This window comes from Ambystoma mexicanum, chromosome 12 (genome assembly GCF_040938575.1).
Source record: "Ambystoma mexicanum isolate Mex_15411 chromosome 12, UKY_AmexF1_1, whole genome shotgun sequence".
Lineage (NCBI taxonomy): Eukaryota > Metazoa > Chordata > Amphibia > Caudata > Ambystomatidae > Ambystoma > Ambystoma mexicanum.
The window spans coordinates 1055218462-1055235350 of NC_090936.1; the positions used below are offsets into that span (position 1 = coordinate 1055218462).

At 43.6% G+C, this 16889-nt stretch overlaps 1 protein-coding gene across 6 annotated transcripts in view; it reads left to right on the plus strand.

Moving 5' to 3' along the window:
* Positions 1-16889, plus strand: part of STRIP2 (striatin interacting protein 2) — a 335180-nt gene that overhangs the window by 111530 nt on the left and 206761 nt on the right. For 5 of the 6 annotated variants that reach the window (XM_069629588.1, XM_069629586.1, XM_069629584.1 and 2 more), the window contains exons 4-6: positions 9600-9734; positions 10175-10295; positions 12952-13020. In XM_069629588.1, the coding sequence (XP_069485689.1) occupies positions 9600-9734; positions 10175-10295; positions 12952-13020 (325 nt within the window). Of the gene's footprint in view, positions 1-9599; positions 9739-10174; positions 10296-12951; positions 13021-16889 lie in introns of those variants that run through there. The other variant, XM_069629589.1, reaches the window with a different exon arrangement.

Genomic DNA, 16889 nt, shown 5'->3' on the forward strand with positions numbered 1-16889 from the left:
CCATCAGCTGCCTTCGACAACGTCCTTCGAAATCACCTTTGGCAGAAGATGTCATTTGGCATCCCTTCTGCATTGGTAGCTATAATTGCTGCCTTACATCAAAATACTTCTTATATGGTCTCTATTAACTCCGATGGGCTCCTAACCGACAACATCCAAACGCGCATAGGCGTGAAACAGGGTTGTAATTTGGCTGTGGTATTATTTAACCTTTACCTGGCCGATATTGATCAAATCTGGCAGGGTTCTAATTCCTTTCCGGTAGCATTGGGTAAACTACGGCTTCATTGGCTGGCATTTGCGGATGATGTCATCCTATTCGATAGGGTTCCCTTTGGACTTCAAAATAAACTAAAGATCTTTCACGACTTTTGTGTGCTGAACAACATGGCCATCAATCCAGCTAAATCCCATATAATTGTCCTTACAGCTAATAAAAAAACACCCAGATTTAATTTTGTTATTAATGCACAACCTATTATGAGAAAAGATGAGATAATCTACTTGGGATATCATCTATCGAATGGGATGTCTATCGGCGCATGGCGCACAGTGTTGAACGCCAAGCTTAATCCACTGTTGGTCCAAATGAGAATTATCTTCCGAAGATAAAGTAGCTATTCACTTATGCCCCTTCTACATTATTACACTATGAAAGTAGAGCCCATCCTACTCTATGCTGTGGACGTGTGTCTTTTGAAGGTGGGGCCTTTATTAAATCTCTTACAAGGAAAACTTTGGAAGAAAATCTTAGGTCTACCAGGTTACTTACCTAATGCCATTATTCTACATGAACTAGGTTTATATCCCTTAGCAGACAAATATCTCTGGCGGATGGTAAATGCCTTTTGTAAAATGATTTCACCTCCTCCAAATTCTCTTTGAGGACTTTCAGTCAATGCTTGCCCATGAATGTCCCTCTTCGATTTCTGAATTCAAAGATCGAATATATGCCATCTTAACATCGCTGAACATGTCCCAGCAAGATCTAATTGATTCCCCGAGTAAAGTTAAAAGTCGTTTCTTTAAAAACTCATGGGCACGCAACTCTGATCTGATCGGAGGTTATTCCTCATTCAGGCATTTAGGCAGGCAGTTACACCTAGGCTGCCCTATTTATTATGCTTCCCTGACAAAGATGCAAGAAGGACTTATATGCGATTCCGTTTGGATCTTATCCACACGGGCTCCCGGATTGGGAACTGGTCTGGTTATAGGGACCTGGTGCAGCGGGAGGGCTGCAGATTCTGTTTAAACCCTGCTGAGAGTGAAACACTAGAACATCTGTTTATGTACTGCAACTTTTTTGGCAAACACAGGCAATGTTGTTTGGGTGCATTTGTGACCTCTTACTCCCCTTTTGAATGCCACCTAGTTTGGCTTCGATGTATGCAGGGCAATACTAACTCTATCATGTTAGCAACTATTAGACTTGTTTTGATGATTGAGGAGCATCTGCTGCCACTAAATGGTGCCATCTTGAGTGGGCAGTTTGTGGAGTACTCTCCTCCACCTAACTAGTAATTGTGTAGTAATTTGAACGCTCTTGGTCTCTGATTGTTTGCCTTGCTGTGTTTTCTTTTTTCTTTTCTTCTTTCTTTTATGTTTCAAAGATGCAGTTTTCGTATCAAATCCTTGATGTAAATATGTGAACATCCTTTTGTGGGAGTAATGAATATTGGGGGCTGTTTCGTTCTTTTATGTGGGTCTGTAACATGTTTTTAAATGCCTTATCATGTGTTAAATGTTTTAAGATATGATTTTTATTTTCTCTTTTTTTTTTGTCTTCATCAATACTTGATCATGTATTTTTATGTGATAAGCAAAATTTGTAAAGGTGTAAATTAATTTTTGCTACCAAAACAAATAAATAAATGTTTTATATATATATATATATTTACATTTCACTGCATCTCAACACTGAGGTAAGAAATGTTCTGCTCACTGTCCTCCATAATCTCCGTTTCATTTTAATTGAGTGTATTTAGTCCGTGAACCTATGATAACGGCTGGACTCCGAAGATGGGTAGAGCCGTCACGTTGGCCCATAGAGAACCTCATCCGGATGAAGCACCAATTCTGACCTATATTTCTGTATGGATGTATGTGTTTGGCATTGCGCAACTGGTTTTATTTTGCCTTATCTAAGGATGCAGAAGGAGGAGACTGACACACAGGTGGCATAGTGATTGCTGTAGACTTTTACTCACCAATAAAATAAAGAGAAAACCTGCCTTTCCCAATCTCTGAGGGGGTTCCCTGTCTCAACTAAAATGCTAATGTGCCTGTCAGAATGTCAAAATGTCTAACTCTTTCCCTTACACTTATAACTAAATTTAAAGGTTGTGTCAATGTTCTTGGTCCTGGAAAATGGCTCCCTTCTCCTGGACAGGAAGGCACAGGTTGCATTTCTTAACCATTGGGAATGAGGCCCTTCCATTGGTGCCCGGATTCCACAAATTAAGGATTGCAATATTATTGGACCAGGAGAATGACTCCCTTCTCTTGGACTGGATATTTAAGGTTTGTCACACAAGCCAGTGCAAATGGCTCCTTTCCCTGGTTGAGGTAGCCAAGAGAACGACTCCCTTCTCTTGGCTGCAGCTCATCACCAGCCTGGGGGATTGACCCCCTTCCCCAGGCACCTTGTCTTCTTTCCTTAAGTGTCACACTACCTGGAAAATGACTCTCTTCTCCTGGTACCTTGGATTTCTCAATCTATTGAGTCCAGGGGTAATAACTCCCTTCCCCTGGTTTCCTTGCTTCCCTTCTTAAGGCGCTCCACGAAACAGTTGTGAGATCCAGGTTTCCCCAGTTACCCCGCTTGGTCCACTCTCCTGCCAAGTGCTGCTACAAGGAAGAAGGATTCCACAGCTTTGCTGCGTGGGCATCCTTGGTTCACTAACATATCAAATGTTGCCAGACTCCGGTTTCTCTCACTATTCGATTTGGCCCACTTGGCTTGCTCTTTCACCAAGTACTGCTGCGTTGAAGATGCCTCTGATCCTCTCCTTCTTGATTTGGGTCCCAGACCCCTCTTCTCAAGCCCATACCGGCATCAATTTTGAGCCCTTCACCTTCTTGGACTACTGGATGCTCCATCGGTCCTCCTTGTGTACTTGCTGCTGTTCGTCATGCTGCACAGGGCTTTTCTGCTTACCTGATCTGGCCCGGTTCTGCTCCTTCCAGATGCCAGCTTCCAAATTCCAGTTCTGCTCCGGAGCAGCCTTACTCCACCGGTTTCTTCTCTCCCTTGAGGCCAGAAGACGTCTTCTCTGTGTCCTCTTCAAATCTCCCAGCTCGGCGGTCCTTCACTCTGGTCTACAGGTGTATCTGTGGCTCTCACAAATGCAGCTACTTGGGCTTCAAAACAACTTCTACAAGTCCCTCATCAGTTTTTATTGCTGTCGAACAACCACTCCTCTGCGGAAACCTAGAATGGTCATTACAATTCCACAAGCTGTTCTTTATGGCTCCACACCTCCGTCTCATCCCAGTCTGGTGCACTTCCCTTGGGTAGTTGATACTCTTCTTCATCTCAGTACTTCCGGGAGTCACAGACTTACAAAGGTATATAGGAGTGCTAGGTAAAGTCTTAGGGTCTATGGGATAAGGCATTGGGTAGGGTGTTGGGTGAGGGGTGTCATACCGTGTTCTACTGAGAAGTCCTCTCCTTTACCCAGAGGGGAAGTGTCCTCCCATGAAATCCTCCCACTGAGTACCACCCCCAGGGGAACTATCGGGTAGCGGCCTCACCGCCCTGGCCTCATGGGAAGGGGCTCCCCCTCAGGAGAACTGACGACATCTCGGGATTTGTCGCACTTAGAATTTGTAAACTGACGATGTTTGTAAGACTTAGAAACTTTCAATGAAAAGGGACTGAAACTTTGTTTGGTACTTGCAAAGTTTCAAGGCCAACATAAGATGTTCTCATACTAGTAACATTTTGTGGCAAAGTTATCAACGTTTGCTATACAATTGTTCATTCTTAAGGTAATGTGGGCAGATAATCAAAAATGTGCGCAAATAAAAAAAGAGCCAAGAAGGTGCTTTTTTCATTTGCAATCATTGCTTAAGTGCTCAGGTCACCTTATTCTCAAAGCAAAAATGCGCCACCCACCCCCTATCTTGACACTAATGTAATGCAAGCTCGTAGCAACCATGTGGCTGCTGGGAGCACATTTCACTGATAACGGCCGTTAAAGACCCCATCTCGATGAAATAAATGCTTGCGGGGAAAAAAAAGCATCTCCATCCCTGTTTGAGGCATGGAAATAGGGGTGCCGAATATGCGGTGCTCCGGGGCCCGGTTAACCCACCAGCAGAATGAAGTCGGGGCTGAGCCTCGCCCACCCCCTGGGCCTGAGAGAAGAGACGCAATATGGATGGCCCTTTGTTCCATCCATACTGTGTTTCTCTCTGGCGGCCCGGGTGAAAGCCGGGTAAAAAACGATTTTTAGAAATTGAGGGACGGATGCAAAGCAAGAGGCTCTTGTTTTGCATCTGTCCCTCAATTTCTAAAAATCGTTTTGGTTTGGGTATACTTCTACATCTGTGCACCTGGGTGCACGGATTTAGAGGTACACCCAGCCTAAAACGATTTTTAGAAATGGAGGCACAGATGCAAAGCAAGTCTGTCCCTCAATTTCTAAAAGTCTTTTTTGGGTTGGATGTCTTTGTACATCTGTGCACCCCTCTTTGTAAGAGGGGCGCACAGATGTAGAGGTACACCCAACCCAAAACGATTTTTACAAATCTTTTTGGGTGTGCACCCCCTTGCATTGCATCTGCGGAGGGAGGTGGCAGGGAGAGGGCAAATGAGACTGTTTGCATGTCTCTGAGTGTGTACGTGTACGTGGTGAGGGTGAATGCTATGCTATGCTATGGGCAGAGAACGGAGGCTTGAGGGAGGTAACTTCCCTGAAGAAAGGTAACAGCGTGGGAGAGGGTGGGAGTGTGGGGTTAGGCGGGATCACCTTTTGGGGGGGGGGTTAAGCAGCGTGGGGGCAGTACAATGTGATAATTTGGCCTTTTGAAGACCACACAAATCGGCCGAAATAAATGTCGTTTTTCAAAATTTTGTTCTTCAAAATGCAGAATTCACATAGAACCCAGTATGGACCTTGTCATACTGTTGACCTTGTTCAGCGTAATAGCATTCAATGGGACAGTACTTGCAGGGCCTAATGGTGCAGAGCTAATGGGCTTCTATATTTTTAAAGAGACAGTAACAGCACTTCTCAGCAGGGCTGTGTAATCTATTTTCTGCTAGAGCTACCATATTTGAAATGGGGCAATGCTGGTACTCCTCAGTTAGCTCGCTAAACAGGGCTTCTATCATTGTAATAGTATGCTTTTGTTGAGGCAATGCTAGTTCATCTTAGTGGGGCTGCTATACTTTTGATGGGACAACATCAGCACTTCTCAGTTGAGCTGCTACACTCTTATTGACAAGGCCCCAGCACTTCTCAACAGATTTATTTATTTAAATTTTAATTGGTTATTTATAATGGGCGTAATACCCAGAGGTTTCTAAGCGCAGACCGAGGGATCAAAACTATGTTGCTCCATGTCGTCATGCTTCCAAGGCGAGCACATTACCCCTGAGCTATCCTCCCGAGACTCTGAAGATCTGAAGTACAATTAATGATACAGAACCAGAACTACTGAGCAAGCCTAACATCATCATCATCCGAATAACAACACTGTTGTGGTTATACAAAAGCTAATATATTTAAAGGGATGGAATTACTCAGAATGTAGCAGCACTATTCAATAACCCAAAGTGCTTAAGCATAGTTAATGCGAAAATACTACACTTCTCACCATTGGGACAGTACTGCCACTTCTCACAGAGGCTTCTACACCTTTTATGGGGCAGCACTGATCCAGCCTACTGGACAGCTTCACTTTTAATGGCACTTCTCAATAGGACTGCTATACTTCAATAGGAAATGACCAACGCTACCCCGCAGGGAATTACATACTCTTGATGCCACCGAAGCAGCACTACCACCCACCACAGCTGCTTTATTTTTAATGGCACAGTGCGTGTACTTCTCAGCCACTCTGCTTTACATTTAAACAGGCCGAATTGTCATTTCCCAGCAGGACTGCAACACTACACCATTGTGTTCTGTATGTTGAGTGCTTCTTCACCACCAATGTGGGTCCATGGCACTCTCCCAGTGTCTAAATAGATCTGGCTACATTCAATTGGTAACAGGCATGTCTTGAGCTGCCTACTGTACATAAGCTGCCGCTCAGAATGTTGGAAGCCGTGATGGGGCAATGGATAGAAGGCTCAAGCCTGTAGGATAGCAGAATCAGCAGGGTCTTAAAACCTGCTCACTCATTCTGGAATGAGGGGCCATTGGGCAACGTGAGCCTGATCCCACATACAGGGGGTTGTTACCCCTTTATCTCTCCTGAATGAAAGAATGAGCTCTCTCAGACACAAGTTATCACGCATGCAGACACAATGAATGAATATTGTATAGATCTATAGATAGAGAAAACTGGAGTGAGAATTCAGAGTGTTTTACCAGAAATATAATTGTCTTCCCAGATGGGAGACTGACTCCATTAATATACATGAGGTCACTGAGATGACCAAAAGTGAAACTGTACGTTCAGTTGCGAGATTACCAGCAACGGATATACTATGCTCCAAGGAGTGAGGTGCCCACTCAATATATCACACTGTTTATAGGTGTGAGACCCATCCTGAATGCTTGCCCAAAGAGCCTTGGCCAGAGTTTCACACTGAAGAAGTGAGCATGTGATCCGGGCTAGCGCATCTCCCCACTTGTGGCAACAAATGTTTGGAGAATCTGACCACATGGCGCCTATGTTTTCCAAAGATACAGGTAAACTTCAAATGCCAAGGGATGCAAGCAAACCTTGACACTTTTAAACATCCAGCACACCGGTCTCTAGGGCTTGCCTAGGTGTGCAACACATTTTCAAAGCCGGGCTCTCTAAGCTGTCATTGGTAGATGTAATAGTTCAATGCCAAGCCATGAACACATTTCTAAAAACCTACACTTTCAAGCCCATGTGTCCATGGGATTCCTGGTATTTGTAAATGCTGAGTGCCAAGGGATTAGAGATTTCCTAAACACACGTCAACGTTAAGGCCAAGGTTTCCAAGATTGCCCTCCGTACTTCTACATTGACAATGCCAAGGTATGTAAGCCTTGTTCCCAGTGGTCCAAGTGTATGAAAAGAAGTAGTGGACCTATGTCCCCTGCTGGCCTGCCCCGCTCCCCACAAGCCCCGTTGCCTTGCCTACTCCCGCACGCAATCCAAACCCCCAAACAGGTTTAAGGGAATGTTTAGAGGAGTGCACTGAAGTGCAAATTTCAACTTCTTCCTACACTTCTACAAGGACGTCATTTCACCAAAATGCCAGGGGTAGTGAAAGTGACATCACACGACCCTTGACCCCTGATGACATCACAGGAAGTGATGTCATTTGACCCCACCCCAAAGTGATATCGCGGGAAGCTATGGAACACGGGTACACTACGAAAAATATGGTTACGATATGTTACGATATCACTATAATGTGATGTACATTTCATTAAAGAATGGATCACCATGTGTATCGTTAAGATCAGTGTGTATAGGCCCATATTACCAAATTACTGTGAATGTAAGCAGACGTGCATGACCAAATGATGATAATGTGTTATTATACAGCACTTACGCTTAAGCGCTTTATATAGAAAAAATATACACCCAATATCACCCAACCTGTGTTGGTACTCATTTATCGACCTCAGAAGGATGAATGGCTGAGTTGAGGCGTTTAAGAACAGATTAAATCAGTGACTTACCCTCTGAAGTGTGCCTGAAATAAACCTTTAATGAGTCTAGCAATTATTGTATAGAATTCCAGCAAGACACATTATTTGGTATTCCTATTCTTTCTTATTAAGGGTCAGTACTGAAAGTGTTAGACTTGTGGCACTCCTGTTCTTATTTTTCTTCTTTTTTTTAAGGGGCCTGAACAAGCAAGCCACCCACTTAAGAAGTAAAGAGCTACATGGTGATGGCCACAGCCCAGGAGCTTGCATTTAAAACGTTTTTTTTGTAGCTTTTTTATTATTAGAGGTCACACGGGAGACCACAGAGGTCAGTTGCGACCTCTGGCGACCCCTAAATGACGTCCCTGCACTTCTATTTTAAAACTAAACCATTCCAGAAAGGTTTTAATAACAAATAAAAGTATAGGAACAGTCAAACTTAAAAATAAAAAGTAGAGGAGCACTGCTCCCAACTGCTCCCGCCCACTTCGACCACTGCTTGTTCCTTGAAAACATTCGGTGCCTAAGCCATGCAAACCTTCATCCACACTTGTAATCTTTCAAGGCCACAATGTCTGCACTTTCATTGGAACTTGTAAACTCTTGGCATCAAGGAACGCAAACTTTAGGAGGTACTTGGAAACTTTCTCTCCCAATGACTGTTTGGTTACCTGAATATTTGTAACTGTTCAATGCCAGGTACTTGTTAGACATTCAGCAGCAATATATCTGACCTTTCTAAGGACATGTAAACGTGCAGCGCTGAGATAACAACAGTTTCCCTAGGTCCTGGGAACTTTCAAAACCAGTGCATCGTACTGTGCCTCAATACTTGCACACGTTACGCGTCATCATATGTGCTCGTTCACGAGGGCTTGTCAGCATTCCTTGTCAGTGTATATGCTTTCCTGGGAACTTCTGCATTTCTGATCTTAAGGTATCTCTTGCTGTCCCAAAGGTTATCAGTACATCATTGCTAGTGTTGGTATCAAAAAAGTGAGTGCTTCTCAGATTCTGGTGGTGGAGGCTTACCACCAGAGAACAGAAGGCAAATGAGCAATAAAATATAACCCACAACTAGTCCCCCTCCCCTGCTTCCCCAATAGAACCCAGAGAAATATCAGAGTAATGGCTGGCAGCTGGGACCTGATTGCACAATTGGACAGCAATGGTGGCGGAAGAGAACACAACCTTTTTGGTTAGCCTGGGTTGAAACTGGCTCTTTAACATTTCTTATTTGAAAGGATTCTGAACTTAAGAGTCATGGACGTAACATGGGTACAGAAGCCTAAAGTTCCTTTAGATGGATGAACATGTGGCTGTATTGCGGCGGGCACATTCGTGAAACCAAATATAAGCGAAACCAGGTTTTTGTCCATAGCATAGGTCTGCGACATTTGTCTGTACCAATGTTTTAGACTACATATCCCATCAGCCCCACCTAGCAAAGCCACTCATGATAGATCAATGGAGTCATTGTGGCAAACATCTGGAGAGACGCAGTTTGCAGATCTCTGGTCTTTAGGAAGAAACCATGGGAGAGTGTCTTGAGAACGAAGAGGTGTGGGAAATGATCAGAAAGACGTGTGTGTATACAGACCTGCACTGAGAGTGAGCAAAGGGCGAGAGACCTAAAGATAAGATAGAGGGGTGAAGGCAACGGCAGAAGTGGAGAACTACAAGTAGATAGAGAAGCTGGGGGTTTGAGGGTTTGACTGATGTGGTCAGCTGTTCTTTTCCCTGATCTGAGACCAGAAGCTACACGTGTTTCACTTACTTCCTGTGCAGTAAAGGGTGAAAGATGGACACAGCTGAATGCGGTGCAGCAGAAGGCCTACGTGATGCGGCTTCTGGACGGGCTGGAAGTGGTCGACCGGGACAAGAGATTAAAAGTGGCCAGAGCTATTCTCTACTTGGCACAAGGCAAGTACGTCTTGATGGAGCTGTTGCATGCTTAGTAGATTTGGTATCCGAGGAACTGTGTTTCCAATAGCAACTGATCCCCACAGTGTGCAAGAAGCTGCATTAATATCATACTGTGCTATAAGGGACAATTGAAGTGGCATGCTCCCAGTCTACCTCTGTAACAGGCCTGCACCTGGTCATGAAATATTACACACATCAATGATGTCGCTACGTTAGGACTGTTAAGCTTTCTGCATGCCTATTTTCAATGTTGGTTAATACGTGGGGGTTTGGAACCTACACAAACGCAATATAAAATAACCACACACAAGCAGATCCATAAAATTGTAAAACTAGGTAACCCCCTCCTGAGGTACAGATCCGTGGGGAGACCATGAAGGAACCCCCAGATTGTTTAGCCATTTGTCCTCCCATCTTTCCCTCTCTCTCTGCCCCAGGTGTGTTTGGAGACTGTGGCTCAGAGTCTGAGGTTCTCCGCTGGTCCCGGTCCAACACCTTCCTGCTGTATGAGATGGGAACCTTCACCGCCATCTTGGAGCTTCTCAACATGGAGATCGAGTAAGTAGGCAGCATCTGCTCTGACCTGAGACCTAACATTTTACACAATGTAATGCAAAAAACAAAAAAACAAAATGTGGACTCTCTTCAGGAGAACATTGAAGGAGTGAACATAGTTCCCACATTTGCATAATCATGATCTCAGAATGCTTCTCTGTGGTGGTTCATTATTTCCCCCCATTTATAGGGTGGTGTAGCCACTGCCTCCTATGAACACACAATGCTTTTAGTTGGACAGTGGTTGTAATGAAGCATGTATTAGACAGTTGTTGTTGTTTATTCTTACATAATGGCAAGAGTGGATTTGATCAATTGCTATGTTATGCATCATTTACAGGAAAGGGATCTCTCGTTGTATGCCCGGGCCATGTGAGTGTATGTGGGGGCTCTCGTTAAATGGTAGGTCTTCAGTGTCTATGGGCTCTTGTTCTTGATGATATGCAGCAACACTGTTTTGGTTAGTGCAGGGCACTGACTACCAGCTTTATGTTTAAAATTATCGAATAGTGAACAAAAACCTTGAGTGATGGCGAGAGACTTGCTTTGATTGGATGCACTGCAATTTGAATCTCTAGACACATGAGCAGGCAATGAAACTGGAGCGGAAGGAATCTTAAGTATGAAGTATGAGATCATGGCACAGAGAGAATCAGGAAAATGGAAGACCAGACACATCCCATACCACAGGCAGACAGGGCTAGGCAGGCACATCAAAACCTTTTCAATTTCAGTTGAGGCTCATTTGATCAAAGTTGGTCTACAGAAGAGAGATTTCAAATATGAGACCCCAGCACAGAAAATTGGTTCCCTCCACTGTTGATAAAATGGACCGTAAGCACAGCAGTTAACAATAAATGAGTTAATTTCACAGAGTGTGCCTCTGCCGAAGGACTTGTACTTGATTTCATTGACAAGTCGGAGCTAAACTCATTTTCACCTTGTGGACAATATGCGTAATATAAAATAGACATACATTCACATAGACAACTGATCCAAGGATCTCAGCTTCTAGGATCCTCACCGGTTGTCTGGACCGGCATTAGCTCTAGTGAAGGCCAAGAGCTTGTTAATGTTCAGTAGATATCTAGTGGATCTCCTTATATTTTGAAAGGGATCTACAGAAATAGCCCTTCTCTTTCTTTCCAGAGGCCACAATGTGCCCTGAATAATGAAGGTTCCTCCATCACAGAACATTCTCACCTTCCCAATGGGCACGCACTTTCTAGGCGTAGATGCAAAGCGATCACACTCAAGGAGCCAGGCAGACCTCACAGATTCCAGCTTACAGGCGGAGTAGAAGGCTTGATTCCAATCAAAAATGTCTTTTTTTTTTTTTTTATTAATTTGATTCAAGGTAGAGTGTACGGCTTGCATTATCAAGTAAGGGTGGGAACAGTGCAACTTTTTTGTTCCCTTACTGAGGTGGCAAGCTTCTTTCATTTCTCCTTTCATTTCTTCTGTCTAATCTTGTGTCCTCTCATCTTGCCGACAACACAGAGCGCTCCAAGGGATGATGCAGCACCCGTGCATTTCAGCCGCTGGCTCATTGGCACGCGCCTGCCCCATCATGTGGACATCATTGCAGGAGCTGCATTTTCTAAATAGCCCCAATGCCACCATGGAAACCACCTAGTAATAATCGGGAACTGCTCAACCAATGTACCACATAGATAAGCCACCTCCATCTTGTGATTGTATGGTCAGGTTAGGAGAGAGAAATACAGATGTCCTGGGTAACATGTGGCGAGCGCCTACCTGATGGAGAAATATTTGCATATGTTATTGGCACAATTGTTGAAAAGCAAATTTCAAAACTCAAGCCAAAGGCTTTTAAGCAGAATGGATACTATGGTCTCCATTTGGAGGTTGGCTAAATGCAGTAAAAAAATGCCCTAAAAGATGACATATGTTTTTGCTTAAATGATTGAGGTAACATCTGATTCGACAATGAAGGTTCATGAGTTTGTTCCCCCCAACCCCTCCAGCAATATCTGAAATGTCATCAGGCCTAGTACGATAGTCGCTTGCTTCGTTCCGCTCCCTCCTTTCTCCTCTCCCTTCCCTCACCTCTTGTTAATCTCCCTCTCTACCAGAAATGTCATTAGGTCTAGTACGGTAGTCGCTTGTCTGTTTCCCATTTCCTTCCTATATGTATTTTAGCTCTTGCACTGAAATGTCGCCAGGCTGAATACGATAGTTAATTTCACCTTCTTGTTGGTCATAGCCTGTAAGAATGCCATTGTATTTTCCGTTGTTCCCTCCCTTGCCGTGCAGCTCTTTGAAACCCATTGTGTGCAGGCGCTATATAAATAAACTATCATATCATGTTAGGGTGGAATAAATGAATCCTTTTGTGCTGGTATGAACATTTGCACGTCCAAAACCAAGCAGACCTAGCCAATCATTTTTGTGTACACAGTATATTTCATTTGTTATGAATGTCTGCTACACTATTTATTGTAGTTAAATAACGTCTCGCTGGTAGAATGGCTTACAGGTCTGAGTAGCAAATAACATCTTTCGATCTGTGGATAGGGCTGAAAATATTCGTAATTGTTTAAGCTTTCATTGACATGTAGATGTAAAGACATGCCTGCTAATCTTCTTGTCCACAAGACTTTCTAAAATGGCTGCCTGTTGTCTCTTTTGGTCTTAGTAATATCCAGGCGTGCAGCAGTGCCTTGAGGAAGCCCGCCATATCTCTGGCAGACAGCACCGAACTCCGGTAACTCTCCTGTTTGCTCTTTGCAGACACCACACGAAGTGGCACAGTCGATTGCTATGTTGAATGTATGTGTATGTTCCCAGAGGTGTCCACACTCCTAATCAAACCAACACATGTCACATCATGGACCTCCTGTCTAGAGGCCACATTGAAACACTTCTACTGAGTGCCGAGTGGTAAGCAGGATCCATATTTTACACAATTGTTACAACGTATACGCTCTCAACCTAGACTTTCTGTCATCATGAGCCGTAGCAGAAACCCTCTACCCTCTCATTTTACGCTGCAGTTGGTAAGCTCTCTTCACATAAGAAAAAACATAAGCGATCTACACATTGTTTGGCGCCTCCACATGTTTGGCACATACATATACACAGATTGACAGTAAAGGACCACATGCTAAATGTACTGTGCCCATTTCCCTGCTTCCTCTAACATCATGGACGTTAATTAGTCCCCAGCTCTGTTTTGCACTTATGATTGCTCCTCTATGTAACTGCAAGTTTTTGTTAGAATTTTGTTACTGGCATCACCACGTCATTGAATGTGCTGTAAGCTGGTTTCTTGTATTTACCAGCCTTTCCATGACCAAAATCCTGCTCATTCTGATCCAATCATAGCTCGTGACTAGGGGTGCGTTTGGGATATGGCTGCTCCCAACTTTGTAGAAGTAGATGCTGGAAATGGCCAAGTTATGCTGCGTGCATGAGTAGACTGGTGGCTCACGCAATGTCTGCTTGTTGGCCGCGCCTTGCTCAATGCATGCTAAAGGCTCACGCATGCTCCCTCACCCTTCCCGCTCACATCATAATGCACGTTTGCGTAGCATGGCGTGAATAGCCGGTACTACATACCTCTCTAGACAAAAGTCCTTTTCGACAGATACTTCATGTCAAAGTCATGATACTTCCCTGGGACCTCCTCTCATATCTTGGTCTGCTTCTCTGACATCTTACACCACTTTTCCTTCTGTGGGGAACAGGCTTCTGCACTGGAGGAAATTGTCGTTGGCTTGTTGTACTGCAGACGATTTTGGGGTACTGATAACATTCCCATAATTTTTCTCGTGGACACGACTCTTATAGTCTCCCTTACTTTTCAACTGATTGATTTGATGCGCAATCCCAAAGGTTACCAATGTGCCCATTACTGAGCTTAATTTCCTGTGTGGTACTTCCCTTTATGTACAGGGTGACTAGAGCATGTGTCTGACAGGCCACACCCAAAGAATTTTGTTATCGAGGGGTCGGTGATATAAAAGGGTAAGTATAACGTTATATATAGGAACCACAGACTACCTCATTCTCCTGTGTTTCAAAATAAATGTTGGGCCCAAAACAGCTGCAAAATGTTGACACAAATATAAACCGGCATGGACCAGACTCAAAACCTCACGTTCTCAAAAGGAAGCCATAATTGTATTCATTTCGCAAGAGTTTCCTTTGTTCAGAGCGTTTTGTTTAAAAAACATACAACACAATATGATACACAAATTCACATATCACAATTACTCTCATTCTCTCTGGGTTAGTATACAAAGGCATCTCTTTTACGCCATAGAGTCAATAATTCTCCAACAAACACCAATTCTAGAGGTTCACTTGGTTATTGAACATCTTAAACAGAGCAAACAAAAAGGCTCGGAGAGAGGGGCACATTCACAAAATGATATCCTACTAAATTATCATTCACATAAATGACATATATTCTAATACCATCACATTTCTTCATGCTCTTGCACATTTATAAGGGGACCTATCTCTTATTGTATCACGTGGCCCTGTCTCTTCACTGCCTTTTCTTGTCTCTGAAGGGTACTGAATGTCTGTTACCCCCACATATTGTAATTATGGATGGATGTTTTGGAAGTGTTGTGTGGACACACTGCGTTTCGGCCTATTGTTCCAAGGTAAACTGCATCCTAGCAGATTTCCCGGTGATTTCATAAGGCCTTTGTCAGGACAGGGTGACTAGAGGAATTAACTGTCCCCTCTATTCGCTACGTGGACAGTGTTCCGCATCTCTGTGTTTTTGCATTATTTTGAACCATTCTGCGTGTTTTATGTTTCACTTTTACACTCCAAATAATTTTCTCTACGAACACTGATGCATCTTCTCTGACATTTGACAGCCATGGATGAATCCGCACTGAGAAGATTCCTCGCCCTTGCATCAATTGACTACTTCCAAAATCGTGATGGTGTTCAGAGTCAGCCTGTGTGTTATTTTCACTTCTCTGACTGTGACTTATGGATCGTTGCATGAGACATAACTCAGTTGCAGACTTCCCTTTATGAACCGGTTCACTCTTTCCACTTGCCATTTGTGCTGGGTATGGTAAAGGGCAGCTTAACATTGAGGGATGTTGCTCATGAACAGGAATTCCTTCACCTCCCCGACACCAACTAATGCCTTTGTCCATTACTAATTGTATGGGCAGACCCTCATGAGTATATACCCCCTTAGATCATTTTATCACCATGCTGGTATTTATGTTGGGAACAAAATGTGCCACAATCCTTATGTAGCTTTATTTGGGAGTAAGCATCCCTCATATCAAGTTTGGAGACATTGCTTGCATCTTTTAACATCAATATCAGGTTGTATATGCTTGGAAGAAGGTAGTCATGGGTTTTTCTTTCTGGATTGAAGCTCCTGAGGTCCACGCAGATCTTGTTCATGCCAGGTTTCTTATTGAGAACAAGGGGGCTCAGCCACAGCGAAGCCTCTATATGTTGGATGACATTTTCCAACTGTACCTCTCTGGTCGGATCCAGTGTTTCATTGGGACCGCTCCTGAATGCAGCCTTGTCTCATGAACGTAGTTATTTATACACCCTTGTTTGTTGCTGGACAGATCTGTGTCTTTCCACTATTGGTATCCAATTTGCTTCTTCAAGCCTTAGCACTTGTTATTTGCAGTTGGGGTACAGCATTATTTCTAATCTCACTTGATCTTGCCAGCTAAAGACTGCAGGGCCATGTTCTGCAAAGTAAACTTTCGTGTTGGCCCTCTCGCCTTTGAATTCTGAACGCACTTATGCTTTAGGGTTTACATCTATTTTGCATACTATGACTTGCACTTGATCCACCATCCTTTTGTACGTGCCATAGGGATGAATGTGTGTTCTGAGCTCAAATCCATCATTAGTTCTATATGTTTCTCACTGATGCTCACTGTAAAGTGTGTCTTGGTTCTTTTCATGGGTCCCTAGTCCAGAGCGATTATAGTACTATTGTCTTTGGCTGATTCACTGTTCATTCCGCATTTTAGACACCAATCAGGTCTTTCTTTGCGTACTTTGGCAAAGTAGTCAACTCAGCCACATGCCGCACATTCTTTAACTGGAGCCAGACATATATGGTCATTGGCAAAGTGTTGGTCATTGCCACATTGATGAGACAATAGCTTCTATTTGAATACTGTTTCTTTCTCTGCTCTGGTTTGGCACTGTTCTTATACTTGTGGCCCTCTCTTATATATTTCTGAAGCTGTGCCCTAGATATTAATTGGATCACCAAAATCTGTCAAGGTTATATGTGATGTTTCCGTATCAGGGACATTACTATACATGCCCTGGATATCTGAATTGCCTTGTCTAATGAGATATGCTTCTCTTGAATCTACTTCTCCTGTGTTTTCTTGTTGTGTTTATGAACCAAGAGCATGTCTCTTGTGACCTCTTCCGCTCTGTCACCAAAGTTGCAGTATAAGGACATCTCCTTGAGCTTGACCACATAGTCACCTTTGGACTCATTGAGCTTATTGAGCTATTGGGTTGTGAGTAGAATCTGACCTTGCAGAGAGCAACATTTCCTTTGTTCAAATAACATCCTCACTGCTTCATATACTGTATTGTCCTCTAATT